The sequence below is a fragment of the Microcaecilia unicolor genome, chromosome 2 (genome assembly GCF_901765095.1).
Source record: "Microcaecilia unicolor chromosome 2, aMicUni1.1, whole genome shotgun sequence".
Taxonomy (NCBI): Eukaryota; Metazoa; Chordata; class Amphibia; order Gymnophiona; family Siphonopidae; genus Microcaecilia; species Microcaecilia unicolor.
The window spans coordinates 381222777-381237262 of record NC_044032.1 but is presented as its reverse complement, the minus strand read 5'-3'; the positions used below and the strand labels follow the sequence as shown (position 1 = coordinate 381237262).

The 14486-nt window shown below is 47.2% G+C and overlaps 1 protein-coding gene across 6 annotated transcripts in view; it reads left to right on the top strand.

The window, feature by feature from the left end:
- The window catches only part of LOC115461021 (UDP-glucuronosyltransferase 2A1-like), a 100939-nt gene extending 89525 nt beyond the window's left edge, over positions 1 to 11414 (top strand). For all 6 annotated transcript variants that reach the window (XM_030190535.1, XM_030190534.1, XM_030190532.1 and 3 more), the window contains one exon: positions 10487 to 11414. In XM_030190535.1, coding sequence (XP_030046395.1) covers positions 10487 to 10763 — 277 coding nt within the window. In that variant the 3' untranslated portion in view covers positions 10764 to 11414. The remainder of the gene's footprint in view (positions 1 to 10486) is intronic.
- The last annotated feature ends 3072 nt before the right edge of the window (positions 11415 to 14486 follow it).

The following is a 14486-nucleotide window of genomic DNA, read 5'->3' as shown; positions in this document are numbered from 1 at the left end:
CAGATGCCAGCACTTTATCAGATGAGCTCTTCCAGGACTCCGTGCTTCAGCTTCTACTTTAGTAGGTGTTACTTGCTCAGTAGTTTGCTTCTTATCTACTTGTCCCTCGTTGCTGACTTTGCCTGTACCTGAATTACTCTCTTGCCTGCTGCCTGCCTGTTGACTTTGCCTGTACCTGGATTACTCTCTTGACCTGCTGCCCGCCCACTGACTTTGCCTGTACCTGGATTACTCTCTTGACCTGCTGCCTGCCTACTGACTTTGCCTGTACCTGGATTACCCTCTTGACCTGTCCGCAGGAGGCGGATTCCCTTCCTCCACATCGCCCTTTTGACTGCCCCATTGAACTACTCCCAGGCAAAATGCCCCCCTTGGGGCCGGCTCTACACCCTTTCTCGTGAGGAATCTAATACCATGCGGGAATATATTAAAGAAAACATCCATAAGGGCTTCATCAGGCCCTCTTCATCCCTGGCGGGGGCAGGGTTCTTTTTTGTTTCCAAGAAAGATGGCTCGTTGCAACCCTGCATTAACTACCGAAGTCTGAACAAAGTAACCATAAAAAATTGGTATCTGCTTCCCCTCATTCCAGAACTTTTTGATCGTCTGCAAGGGGCATCTATCTTCACCAAGTTAGATCTCCGAGGGGCATACAACCTAGTCCGAATTCGCCATGGGGATGAATGGAAGACCGCTTTTATTACCCATGAGGGACATTTTGAGTATTTAGTTATGCCGTTTGGCCTTTGCAATGCACCTGCAGTGTTTCAGGAATTCATCAATTTTATTTTTCAAGATCTTCTGTACTCCTCGGTCATAGTTTACTTGGATGACATCCTGGTTTTCTCTACTTCTGTTAAGGACCATGTCCATCATGTGTGTATGGTCCTTCAGTGCCTCCAGAGCCACCGCCTATTCGGCAGTGCTCGTTTCATCAACGGTCTATCCCATTCCTGGGATATATCGTCTCCTCAAATGGCCTCCAAATGGACCGCACTAAACTCCGAGCCATCCAAGATTGCCCCAGGGTCTCCGGGCCTTGCAACGATTTTTGGGCTTTGCTAACTACTACCAGCAGTTCATCCATTGATATTCCATCATCACTGCCCCTCTCACCGCGCTGACCAGGAAGGGGGCAGACATGAAGAACTGGACACTGGAAGCCCAAGACCTTCACCACCCTTAAATGAGCCTTTCTGTCCACCCCTATACTTCAAAGGCCTGATGTTAAAAGACCGTTCGTTATGGAGGTTGATGCCTCTTCCCTCGGGGCAGGGGCTCTTTTTTCTCAAGCCTCAGAGTCTGGCAAACGTCACCCCTGTTTTTTCTTTTCTAAAAAATGTTCTCCAGCTGAACAAAAGTATACCATTGGAGACCGGGAACTGTTGGCTCTTAAATTGGCCTTTCAAGAATGGTGCTACCTCCTGGAAGGGGCCCTGCACCCCATCACGGTAATCACAGATCACAAGAATCTCCTTTACCTTCAGAAAGCCAAAAGGTTGAACCCACGGCAGGCACACTGGTCATTATTCTTTGTCCATTTTAACTTCCGCCTGGTGTTCCGACTGGCAGACAAAAATACGCAAGCTGATGCCCTATCCAGGGCTTTCAACCCTTCTGAAGAACCCAAAGAGTGTTACCCCATGCTCAATCCTGCCTGCATTGCCTCCAGGAACTTGGTCTCACCCAAATCTACGAGAACTTCCGTGCCACCTCAATCCAGGAAGAAGGTCCTCAAATGGGGACACTCCTCCACTTTTGCTGGTCACCCCAGTTTCCGTAAGACTTTTCATTTAATATCTCAGTATTATTGGTGGTCCCGCATGGCTCAAGATATCTTACATTTTATTTCTACTTGTCCCACTTGCGTCCGGAACAAGTTCCCTCCTGGCAAGCCGTGGGGACTCCTGCAGCCTATACCAGTTCCGCAACTCCCATGGCAGGAAATATCAATGGATTTTGTTACTGAGCTCCCTGAATCCCAAGGCACACAGTCATTTCGGTAGTGGTGGACCGATTTTTCCCATGAAGACCCTTCCTTCTGCTGCCACCCTTGCCACGGCCTTTATCCAACACATTTTCCGCTTACATGGTCTCCCTCTGCGGATCATTAGTGATCGGGGCTCTCAATTCACTTTAAAGTTCTGGAAAGCACTGTGCTCTACCTTTAAGATTACCACTCACTTCTCATCCGCCTATCACCCTCAGACCAATGGCATCGTGGAACGAGTCAATCAAACTCTCAAGGCCTTCCTAAGGATGTACACTAACAGTCGATAGGATGACTGGTCCGCATTGCTCCCCTGGGCAGAATTCGCCTATAACAACAGTTTTCATACTGCCTCTCATACCTTGCCATTTTTTACAGTGTATGGACGCCATCCTCATCTGCCGCTTCCAATCCCTCAGACACAAGCCTCGCCTCTGCTCCACCGGACTCTCACTGACATTCAGGTTATCTGGGCCAAAGTCCAGCAACATCTCCAGTGAGCCTTGGCTAAGTACAAGCTCTTCGCGGATTGGAAAAGACGAACTGCGCCAGTTTTCCAACCTGGACAGAAAGTCTGGCTCAGCACCAAATATTTGAGACTTCTCCCCTCCTTCAAATTCGCTCCCTGATTTATAGGGCCATTTCCAGTACAATCTTGGGTGGGGCGGTCACTTATCGTCTCCGGTTACCATGTAGCCCTGCTTAAACCATTTTTAACTTCCAGATGGCATCCAGAACCCAAGAAGATCATCGTCCCTGATTCTGAGCTTGATCCTGAATTTGAGGTGGAGGAAATTCTAGACTCCAGGCATCAGTGAGGACGACTATTTTATCTGCTGTCATGGAAACATTTTGACCCGAAGGACAATTCCTGTGAGCCCGCTGCTAACGTCCACGCTCTTGACCTGATTCGAGATTTCCATGACCGCTACCCAGAGAAACCCGGACCTAGGCAGAGGGGAGTCCTTAAGGAGGGGGTACTGTCGTGTCCCCTACCTCAACGCAAGTGGCGTCCTCGGGCTGCGCGGGGTCCCGTTGACACGCACACTTGACTGGCAGTGCCCTGAGCCGTGTGTGTAGTTCTTCTCTGGGTTTATTCAGAGAGTGGTGGTTGCAGGCTCCTTAATTGCTTTGCTTCCATGTACCTGTGGCTGCTCTCTCTCTCTGCCTGGCTTCCAGGCTTCTTGATTGCTTTGCTTCCATCCACCTGTGTCTGCTCTCCCTCTGCCTGGCTTCCCTTGCTTCTTGATTGCTTTGCTTCCATCCACCTGTGTCTGCTCTCCCTCTGCCTGGCTTCCCTTGCTTCTCTCCTATTAGTCTTTCGGTTCCTCCTTCCCCTGCTCTTGTCCTATGGGTGTGCTCCTTCTCCCTGCTAATTCCTGCTGATGTCATTATCAGCTGAGCTCTTCCAGGACTCCATGCTTCGGCTTCTACTTTGGTAGGTGTTACTTGCTCAGTAGTTTGCTTCTTATCTACTTGTTTCTCGTTGCAGACTTTGCCTGTACCTGAATTACTCTCTTGCCTGCTGCCTGCCTATTGACTTTACCTTTGCCTGGATTACTCTCTTGCCTGCTGCCTGCCTACTGACTTTGCCTGTACCTGAATTACTCTCTTGACCTGCTGCCTGCCTACTGACTTTGCCTGTACCTGGATTACTCTCTTGACCTGCTGCCTGCCTACTGACTTTGCTTGTACCTGGATTACCCTCTTGACCTGCTGCCTGCCTACTGACTATATCTGTGCCTGGATTACTCTCTTGCCTGTTTGCCTATTGACCTTGCTTGTACCTGGATTACTCCCCTGCCTGCTGCCTGCCTATTGACTTTGCCTGTACCTGGATCACTCTCTTGCCTGCTGCCTGCCTGGGCGATACGTTCACCACCCTGATTCCAGCTCCATCTCGCAAGTCTTGCAGGCTGCTTGCCCGCACCTAGGGGCTGAACCTCTGGGGAACAGCGGTCAGCCCGGGTGAAACCCGGGGTTGTCCAGCCGCCAAGCAGAACCTGGTCTGAGTACTGGGCTCAGCAGCGCTCTACTTTGTACAAGAACTCACAAGTCTGACACCATGGTGGCTTAGTGGCCTCTTCGGGGGCAGGAATAGAGCCCTCACATTCCTGCTTGCTGCCGCCACTGAATCAAGATGACTGCTGAGACTGCTGGAGGAGGTCCCAGCAGCCATTTTGAGATTGATACTGGGAAACCAACCTGCACCACACGGCTTAAGCTTACAGTTAGAGGAGTCGCAGCAAGGAAGCATGGATTCCACCAGAGGAATTTGAAGCTGAAGCCAGGTGAGGGAAAAGAGACTTGTGGAGGGGCATTTTTGAACGGGGCCGGCCATCTCTAAGGGCGCCCATCTCTGAGGACGGCACCGCGAAGGGGCAGGGCCGACTGTATTTTCAAAACGAGATGAGCGTCCATCTTTTGTTTCAATAATACAGTTGGGGTTGGCCAAGTGTGTTGGATTTGGCCGGATTTGAGACGGGCGCCCTCGGTTTTCAGCCATAATGGAAACCGAGAGCGGCCATCTCAAACCCAGCCAAATCCAAGGCATTTGGTCGTGGGAGGGGCCAGGATTCATAGTGCACTGGTCCCCCTCACATGCCAGGGCACTGCAGTGGACTTCACAAATTGCTCCCAGGTACATAGCTCCCTTATCTTCAGTGCAGAGCCCCCCAAAACCCATTCCCCACAGCTATCCACCACTACCATAGCCCTAAGGGGTGAAGGGAGACACCTACATGTGGGTACAGTGGCTTTCGGGTGGGTTTTGAAGGGCTCCCATTTTCCACCACAAGTGTAACAGGTAGGGGGGGTGGGCCTGGGTCCGCCTGCCTGAAGTCCACTGCAGCCACTAAAACTGCTCCAAGGACCTGCATACTGCTGCGATGGTCCGGAGTATGACATTTGAGGCTGGCATAGAGGCTGGCAAAAAAAGTTTTGAAAGATTTTTTTTTTGAGGGTGGGAAGGGGTTACTGACCACTGGGGGAGTAAGGGGAGGTCATCCCCGATTTCCTCCGGTGGTCATCTGGGCAGTTTGGGCACTTTTTTGGGACTGAGACATAAAAAAGGGACCAAGTAAAGTCGACCAAATGCTCGTCAGAACTGGCCTTTTTTTTTCCATTATCGGCCGAGGGCGGCCATGTGTTAAGCAAGCCCCCGACCCGCCTTCGCTACACCTCCAACACGCCCCCTTTCATTTTAGCCGCCCATGCGACGGACTGCAGTTGAGGCCGGCGAAAATCGGCTTTCGATTATGCCGATTTTGCCGGCCTTGTGAGATGGGCAGCCATCTCCCGATTTGTGTCGGAAGATGGCCGCCCTTCTCTTTCGAAAATAAGCTGGTTATTGTGCATAAGCAAAAACTATATATTGTGAGCAAATGCATGCAAAACTAGTAAGCAATCCACAAGCCCAACCAAGCTGCTTTAGCAACTTTGCAAGATGAAATAATAAAATATCAAAACCAATAGCAAGAACAAGAATGAAAAGGAAGAGGACAGCTATTCCAAAGAAATAAAGGACAATAAAGGACTAGAGATCTCTTCCCTGCTCATTTGGATCTTGCAATGCATATTTGTCCCCTTTTTTCGCTCCACTCCCTCCCTCCTTCTACTTCTCCACCATTTCCCTTCTACCCCTCTCCATATGCTCCAAACACACTTCCCTCCCTCTACGTCCATATCCCAATTCCTCCCATCTTATCCCTCCTGCTACACCCCCTCCCCCCTTGGTCGTTGCCATAATCCTAGCAAATCATCATTGCACAAATAATTCTGACATTAATGACAAGGATGCAAGTCAGTGCCACCGAAGACAATGACTGTTTGTACAATAGAAAAAACATCCCCCTCCAACTCCCTCATCATGTGGCTCAGGAAGTGATCCACCCTCAACATGGACAGAGGTCAGAACAGGCAGCTGTTCCAGGGATTGGTGAAGACAGGGGAGGGGGATACATAAGAGAGAGAGATTGAGTGAAGGCTGAAGGCGGCATGAGAAAGAGACTGAGTGAAGGCTGGGAGGGGGCATGGGAGAGAGAGAAAGATGGTGAAGGTTCTGGGGGTACATGAGAGAGGCTGGGAGGGGGCATGGGAGAGAGAGAAAGATGGTGAAGGTTCTGGGGGTACATGAGAGAGGCTGGGAGGGGGCATGGGAGAGAGAGAAAGAGATGGTGAAGGCTGTGGGCTAAGCCTCCCCAGCCAGAAGTGCAGCAAGGGCGGGGCGGACCACCCCGGGTGCAGCTCCTGCTGCCTTGAACATCTCCCTCCCTTCCCCCCCGACTGGTGCGTGGACCGTGCGATCTTTACCCCCCCCCCCCCGACTACTACGGTATCACTCTCCCCCTCCGCTCCTGTCCTGTCACGTCGTGTTTGAACTTCGAGGATTCCTTCCGGTAGCGGTAGCAGCAGCAGCAGCAGCAGCAGCAGCATCGGCAATGATGTAAGCGCTGCTTTCAGCCTGCCCCGGAAGCACTCTCTGTACAGTTTCCCACGTAGGAGGGACGCTGTCCAGAGAAGGCTTCTGGGGCAAGCTGAAAGCAGCGCTTACATCATTGCCGATGCTTAGGGTTACCATTTTGTGTCCTCTGAAAAAGAGGACACATGTCACACCCCTACCCCGCCCCCACCCCGCCTCATGCCACGCCCCCCGCCACGCCCCTCCAGGTCGGGTTCCGCCCCTCCCCCCCCCCCCCCGTCGCATAATCCCCTCCCCCCATCACATACCCCCCCCCCCTCACTTACGATCTAGCCCTGGTGGTCTAGTAGTGTCTTCTCTTCGGGGCAGGAAAGAGCCCCCTCTTTCCTGCCCGGAGCGCTGCCTCCCCTGTCTATCATCCTTCTCGGTCTGGCTGGGGATTCAAAATGGCCAACGAGAGTTGAAGCGGCCTCGCGAGAGTTCAACTCTCGGCGGCCATTTTGAATCCCCAGCCAGACCGAGAAGGATGATAGACAGGGGAGGCAGCGCTCCGGGCAGGAAAGAGGGGGCTCTTTCCTGCCCCGAAGACGTCACTAGACCACCAGGGAACATGGTAAGGAAGGGGAGAGGACGGGAGACCAGGTGACCCACGGCGCCGACGATCGCCCGCCCACCGCACGCACGCGCCTCCCCGCACCCGCGCTCACGTTTGTCCAGAAATCCGGACAAACGTGGGCGCGGGCAAAATCCGCCGGACGCCCCGGACATGTCCTCAAAAAGAGGACATGTCCGGGGAAATCCGGACGTATGGTAACCCTACCGATGCTGATGCTGCTGATGCTGCTGCTGCTACCGGAAGGAATCCTCGAAGTTCAAAGACATGACAGGAGCGGAGGGGGAGAGCGATACCGAACTAGTCCGGGGGGGGGGGGAGCGATGCATCATGCCAGCCAGCTGCCAGACCAAAGGGAAAGGGGGTGGAGAGAGGAGGATGTGAGGTGCCACATCTAAGAGGAAGAGGGAGGAAGGAAAGCAATGGCAGGGAATGGGAAAAGGGGGGTGGAGAAAGGAGTGAGAGTGATGAAAGCAAGAAGGGGAGGGAAGAGAAAGGTGAGATGCATGAGGACGCTGGAGGAGAGAGAGAGAGAAAGTGGAAAAAAGTGCAGGGGAGAGCCAGGGACATGCAAAAGAGCAGGGGAGAGTCAGAGAGAGATGGGGAGAGAAAGAGGGGACATGGAAGAGAGCAGGGGAGAGCCAGAGAGAAGATGCTGGATGGAAGAGAAGAGAGAGAGAGAGATTAGTGGAAAGATGGGGAGAGAAAGAGGGGACATGGGCAGGAGAAAGAGAGAAGCTGCTGGGGAGAAACTGGGGGAGACCCTAGCTGTCAGACGGAGAAATGCTGAATGAAAGGAGGGAGAAAGAGGGAAAATGCTGGAAGGAGGGGGCAGAAAGAGGAAAGACACTGGACGTAAGGGTAGGGAGGGAAAGAAAGAGGAAAGACACTGGAAGAATGGGGATAGAGAGGACATGCTGAATGGAAAAGGGTCGAGAGCGAGAACTGTGTAGAAGGAAGGGGAGATAGAGGGATACAATAGACGGAAGGATTGGGAGAGGGTAATGGGTAGAAGGATGGAGAGAGAAAGAGGGATGACACTGGATGGAAGGGTAGAAGAGAAAGAGGGAAGGTGCTGACATGGATGGAGTGGAGGGCAGAGAAGACAGGAGAAATGTTGGATAAGAATGGAGGGATGTAGCGCTATATAAATGCTAAATAGTAGTAGTAGTAGGTGGACATGTTGAGAGAAAAAATATCAAATGGAAAGAAGACACTGGGACCAAAGCGAATAGAAAAACTAAATGATCAGACAACAAAGGTAGAAAAAAGTATTTTATTCAGAATTTATTAACTGGAATACGTCAGCTTTTGGAAATATGCATCTGTGATATTTTGCATGCAAGTTTCAATTTTTCTAGTATTGCTGCATGCTAAGTCTGACTTCTTGAGGTAACTTTCCAGTTTTGCCTTCTTATCTGTTGTGTCATGTGTGTTTCATGTGTAATCAAGGTGCAGTATTCTACTAGTGTGTAGAATTTACAGGCCTTTTTGGGTTGTTTTTTTTTTTGTTTCACTAGGTTGTGTACTGGTGTTTTAGAGCCTGGTGTAATTACAGTGCTGCTTTTCCACGCATAAGGTTGTAGCTCGTCCTGTCCTTGGAATTAGTGCTGTTATGGTTTGCTAAGGTTATGAGTGTGTTTTTGCACAAGTTTGTGTATAGTGTTTTGCAGTGGAGAGATTGTGTATTGGCATTACTGAGGTGGCACCAAAACATCAGAAAGGGTTTTAGAGCCTAAATCATGACACACTACCTCTTGAAGGATCTACATATAGTTGTTAATAAAAGGAGCTCATTGTGAACACTATCCACCCTGAAAGGGTGTTTTGTGGCTCTGCATGAGAATTGTGATATTATGATCCCTTGTTTCATATTGTTGACGGTCTGCATTTTCTATATGGGTGGTATATTGATGTATTAGGGTCTGCCTAGTGTTATGGTACAGTAAGGTTCTGAGTGTGTTTTTGCACAAATTTGTGCATAGTGTTTTGCAGTTGAGCGATTGTGGTTAGTATATGCTTTGAGCAACCACTTTATTCTTTGACATATGATACATATCTAATGTCTAAATTTAATAAAAGGTATTAATTGTGACTATTTTATTTTTACTTATTTTTTTCCTGTGTTAATTGTGGCTATAAGCTCCTCCCCTGGCTCCACCCCTAACCCCACCCCCTTTAGCCTCCCCAAACAGTTGGGCCACCGACCGCCTATGGTGCTCACATGCACATGTGTGTCATGGCCCTCCACATGTTATGAATTATTAAATGTGGCCTCTGATAAGAAAAGGTTGGACAAGCCTGGCCTACAGGGTGGTCTAGTAGCCTGGGGGGGGGGGGGGCAGGTCTCTGCTGGGGGCAGCAATGCAACTGATTTTCTGTGGGGGGGGGGTGCAGTGGTAGCAGAGAGTGATTGCAGGTGGGGTTGTATAGAATTTTAAAATACTATGTGCAGAGTTTTCAAAATTTGCACAGAACTTGCCTTTGTTTTTTGTGCAGAATTTTGACAGGAGTAAAAATATGATCTCTCAAGGTTTAATTATCTATTAGCTACATCCCACAATGTCCAATAAAGCTGAGTATATGGAATATGTTTGGGGGGGGGGGGAGGGTTTAGAGAGAGCCTGAACTCTTTGAGTGACTGTGTTCTTTACTGTTGGTAATTTCTCTTTCCCTTCTGTTTTGTTTTGACCTTACTTAGGGGGTCTTTTACAAAGTGTCAGTAAGCCCAACACATAGCCACGCGGTAAGAGTTCTCTTACCATATGGCCATTGGTAAAAAGAGCCCAGGCACGCAGGAAAACCAGCTCCCGCCACTAGCACAGGTCCCTTTTTCCCGCAGCTTGGTAAAAGGACCTCCTAGTGAATAAACATAACATAAACATTGTATAATATTTTTTAACATCTGCAGAAGGATGCTCTCCTAGTTAATACAAGAAAAAGAAAGAAAGAAAAACAAGTGAGTAAATGGGGTCCAGAGCTTTACCTCAGGAATCATCCTTTTCAGAGATTGGTCCTAACCTTGTCTTTGAGACTCTTCAAACAGGTCTGATTTCTGAAGGGTCAGCTCTGGGAACCACAGCCATTAGGCAACAATTAATGAGCTGCAATTATGGCAGCTGTCTTTGTGGCATGTCCACCACACACCTTCCTGCGGCTCTCTGATCAGATATGATCTGTTAATCAGTCCGGAGAGTCAAAATGGCTGCATCTTGCAAAAATATTTGCTGAGGAACAGACATCTAGCAATGATTTATTTCATATGTCCTGTTTACATTTCATTGACACTGGTTTTGGTTAACCATAAAATATACTGCTAACATAACCTAGTAGAACCTTGATTTAAAAAAAAAGAAATTTACATACACTGATAATATTATCGTGTTGGCACAGTAAGGGCAAATGATGGTTTGAAAATGAGCAGGCCACTTACATTCATATGTGTTGTGCTTTCTTCCCACAGATATAAAGAAAATGCAATGAAGTTATCCCAGATACAGCATGACCAGCCTATAAAACCATTGGACAGAGCTGTCTTCTGGATTGAATTTGTTATGCGTCACAAAGGAGCAAAACACTTGAGACCTGCTTCCCATCATCTCACATGGTACCAATACCACTGCTTGGACATTATAGCATTGTTGATCCTCTGCCTGGTGGTCTTCCTTATAGTTTCTATTAAGTGTTGTTCATTTTGTTTTGGAAAGCGGAAAAGAGTTGTAAAGAAAAAAAGAGAGTAATGCTGCTTGAAATATTTTTCTATTATGAGTTTTCCCTACTTGTGTGTTCTATCTAGTCTAAGTTTAGTGAACAGGTGAGAAAGTACCACTTAATTTGAGAAATGTTTACATTACCTTGCTGTCTTAATGTTAATCTGTCAACAGATGCACAGTCTATACTGATACTTAAATTAACAAATCAAAAGTTTACAACCCGTTGATGTATGTTAAACTTCAGAACAAATGGATAGCTTACTTAGATTGTTTTTGTAGGAATTATTACAATATTCTGATTTCCCAGAGCCTTAAAATAATCAAATGGTGTCATTGGTACCTCTCAGGATTATGTCTCCAAAAAGATTTGTTTTATGCATATCATGAAAGGAATGACCCTCACTCATAATCCAACATTTCCATCTTTCAGATTTACTGCAAGTGTTAATCTTAATCCTTGAATTCTACCAAAGAAAGGGTGCAATATGTACATCCAGCATATGAAATCTTAATAACAAAAATAATGACCGTAAAGTCCACCACTGAAGTAATTATCTATCAACCACAAATTGACACAATAGATTCATACTATTATTCATAATCAATAGAATAAAATAAAACATGGAAAAGAAAATAGGATGATACCTTTTTTATTGGACTAACTTAATACATTTTTTGATTAGCTTTCGAAGGTAGCCCTTCTTCATTAGATCAGAAATAAGCAAATGTTGATAGATGACAGTATATATAAGTGAAACATCAAAGCATTTCAGTGACAGTCTAACAGGATGAGGGTGGATGAGGGACAGGGAGATATGCATGGTGATAAGAGGGTGACAAAGCAGTAGAATTTTATGGTTTATAATGGGCAAGAAAACCCAGATCTTTGTTAAGTCCTGTCTGGTAGGTGTCAAAATATTTAATCATTCTGACTTCAAAGGTCTTACGTTCCTGTATTGTTTTAAAGTTCCCTTTTAGTATTCTCACCATAAAATCATTGGTACAGTGTTCTCGTTTTGTGAAGTGCTTCCCCACAGAGGTGACATCCTGGTTGGTACTGGCATTTTTCAAAACATTCCCAAAACAACTATAGGGAGGAAATAGGATGTTGCCAAGAATTTTTCACCTGCCTGGTTATTAACAAGACGATGAGGGGCATAATCGAACGGGGCGCCCAAATTTTCCCTTTGAAGGGGCGTGGAAACCGGTATTATCGAAACAAGATGGGCGGCCATCTTTCGTTTCGATAATACGGTCGGGACGCCCAAATCTCAACATTTAGGTTGACCTAAGAGATGGTCGTCCCCGGTTTTCGGCGATAATGGAAACCGAGGACGCCCATCTCAAAAATGACCAAATCCAACTAATTTGGTCGTGGGAGGAGCCAGCATTCATAGTGCACTGGTCCCCCTGACATGCCAGGACACCAACCGGTCAGGAGCACTGCAGTGAACTAACTGATGCACTAAACAGAAAAAGCCCTTCCCTTACCGATCCCTTAGCAATTCGGAAAGGAACGGGCATGCATGAAGGAAATCGCATGCAAATGAGCTGCTCGCTGTTAGCTAATTTGCACATGATTTCCTTCCTAAGGAGGGGAAGCCAGTGCAGAGCAGCCAAGCCTTATGCGTGGCTGCTCTGCGCATTCCAGAGATGGCTTCATGCATGCAGACACGCTGCATATATAATAGCTGTCTACAACCTTAAAAAAACACAAGTCCAGGTGAAAACGCCCAAGTGCTCATCAGGGATGTTTTTTTTGGGGGGGGGAGGGGGTGTATGGGTGAAGGACATCCAAGTGTTAGTTGCCTTCATTATGTCTCCGTCCCTGCGACGGGCAGTTGAGGACGTCCAAAATGTGGATGTTTCTATGAGAAGGATATCCATTCCTTTGCTATGCCTCTGACAACCCCTTTATTTATTTATTTATTTGGATTTTGGATCACAAGTAGCAGCAGTGGGATTTGAACTGGTCACCTCTGGATTGCAAGATCAGTGTACTAACCACTAGGCCTCTACTCCACTCCCTTGCAATTTGTCTGTCCCTGTGGGGGGACGGCAGTTCAGGACATCCAAAATGTTTGAAAGAAGGACATCCACACCTTCGCTATGCCTGCGCTGACACACACACACCTCCCCCCCCCCCTCCCCCCAGGGACCTGCAAACTGCTAAGATGGACCTGAGTATGATATTTGACGCTGGCAAAAAAAGTTTTTTAAGTTTTTTTTTAGGGTGGGAGGGGGTTAGTCACCACTGGGGGAGTCAGGGGAGGTCATCCCCGATTCCCTCCGGTGGTCATCTGGTCAATTCGGGCACCTTTTTGAGGCTTGGTCATAACAAAAAATGGACCAAGTAATGTCGGCCAAGCGCTCATCAGGGACACCCTTCTTTTTTCCATTATCGCTCGAGGACGCCCATCTGTTAGGCACGCCCCAGTCCCGCCTTCGCTACGCCTCCGACATGCCCCCAGGAACTTTGGTCGTCCCCACGACGGGAAGCAGTTGGGGACGCCCAAAATCGGCTTTCCATTATGCCGATTTTGGCGACCCTGAGAGGATGCCCATCTCTCAATTTGTGTCGAAAGATGGGCGCCCTTCTCTTTCGAAAATAAGCCTGACTGTGTTTCAAAAGATAGTCAAGCAACTTAAAGAGTGAACACTTATCTGCAGTAGCAGCTTGATTGTCTTTTGAACTATGTTGCTCGGAATGAATTATAAGATATGCAGTTTCACTTGTTAATGATAACCTTCATGAACTGAAGATTTGAAGAACTTTTCTACAGTGATGAAAAAAATTTGCTTAAAAATATGGGCAGAAAGGAGGTGTTTTGTTTTATTTGTTTAACTTGAAAGTTTTATTTTTATTAGCTATGAAGCAGAAATATCACAACCAAGAACATTTTGACCAGGGATTACATTAGTTGCTTAAGACCATTATCCTGTCTTGTTACTAACCGGGCAGGTGAAACATTCTTGGTGACATCTGAGGTCTTTTCCTCCGGTTTTGAATAATTATATGAATCTATTGTGTTCACTGGCAGCCAGCATATGAAGACATTCTTGGCAATTAGTTTTTAACCCATTTTAACTCTGTATTTCTGCCACATATTCTTCCTCTCTGTATCTCTGCGTACTTGTTTCTTATTGGGATAGTATATATATACTTTTAAATAAATAATAATTTTCTTTATTCATGCATTGTGCAAAATAGTTTCTTTTTAAAAAATAAAAAAGCTTCTCTAACAGTGCTGTTTTTTATTTTTCTCCATTTTCAATCATTGGTGTTGTTTATGGGTTTTTGTTTTTTTTTTGCATCAAGCTTTTTATCAGCTGAAATGGGAGTGATCACAACGTCATCATTTTCTGTATTCTATCAGGCTCGTGATCTAAGGGCCCTGTTTACTAAAGCACGTTAGCATTTTTATGTGCCTGATTAGCGTGCGCGCTAACCGTGTAGGTGCCTACACAGTTAACGCACGTACATGGTTAACGCTCGTTAAAAACGCTAACATGCGTATAATAACGCAGCTTAGTAAACAGGGCCCTGAGGGGTCCTTTTACAAAGGTGCCCTGAAAATTGCCCTACAGTACTGTAGGCACAGGTTTTGGGCAGGTGGATCCATTTTTCAGTACACCTGTCAAAAAGGCCTTTTTTACATTTTTACAGAAAATGGACATGCAGCAAAATACAAATTGGTGCACGTCCATTTTGGGTCTGAGACCTTACCGCCAGCCATTGATTTAGCGGTA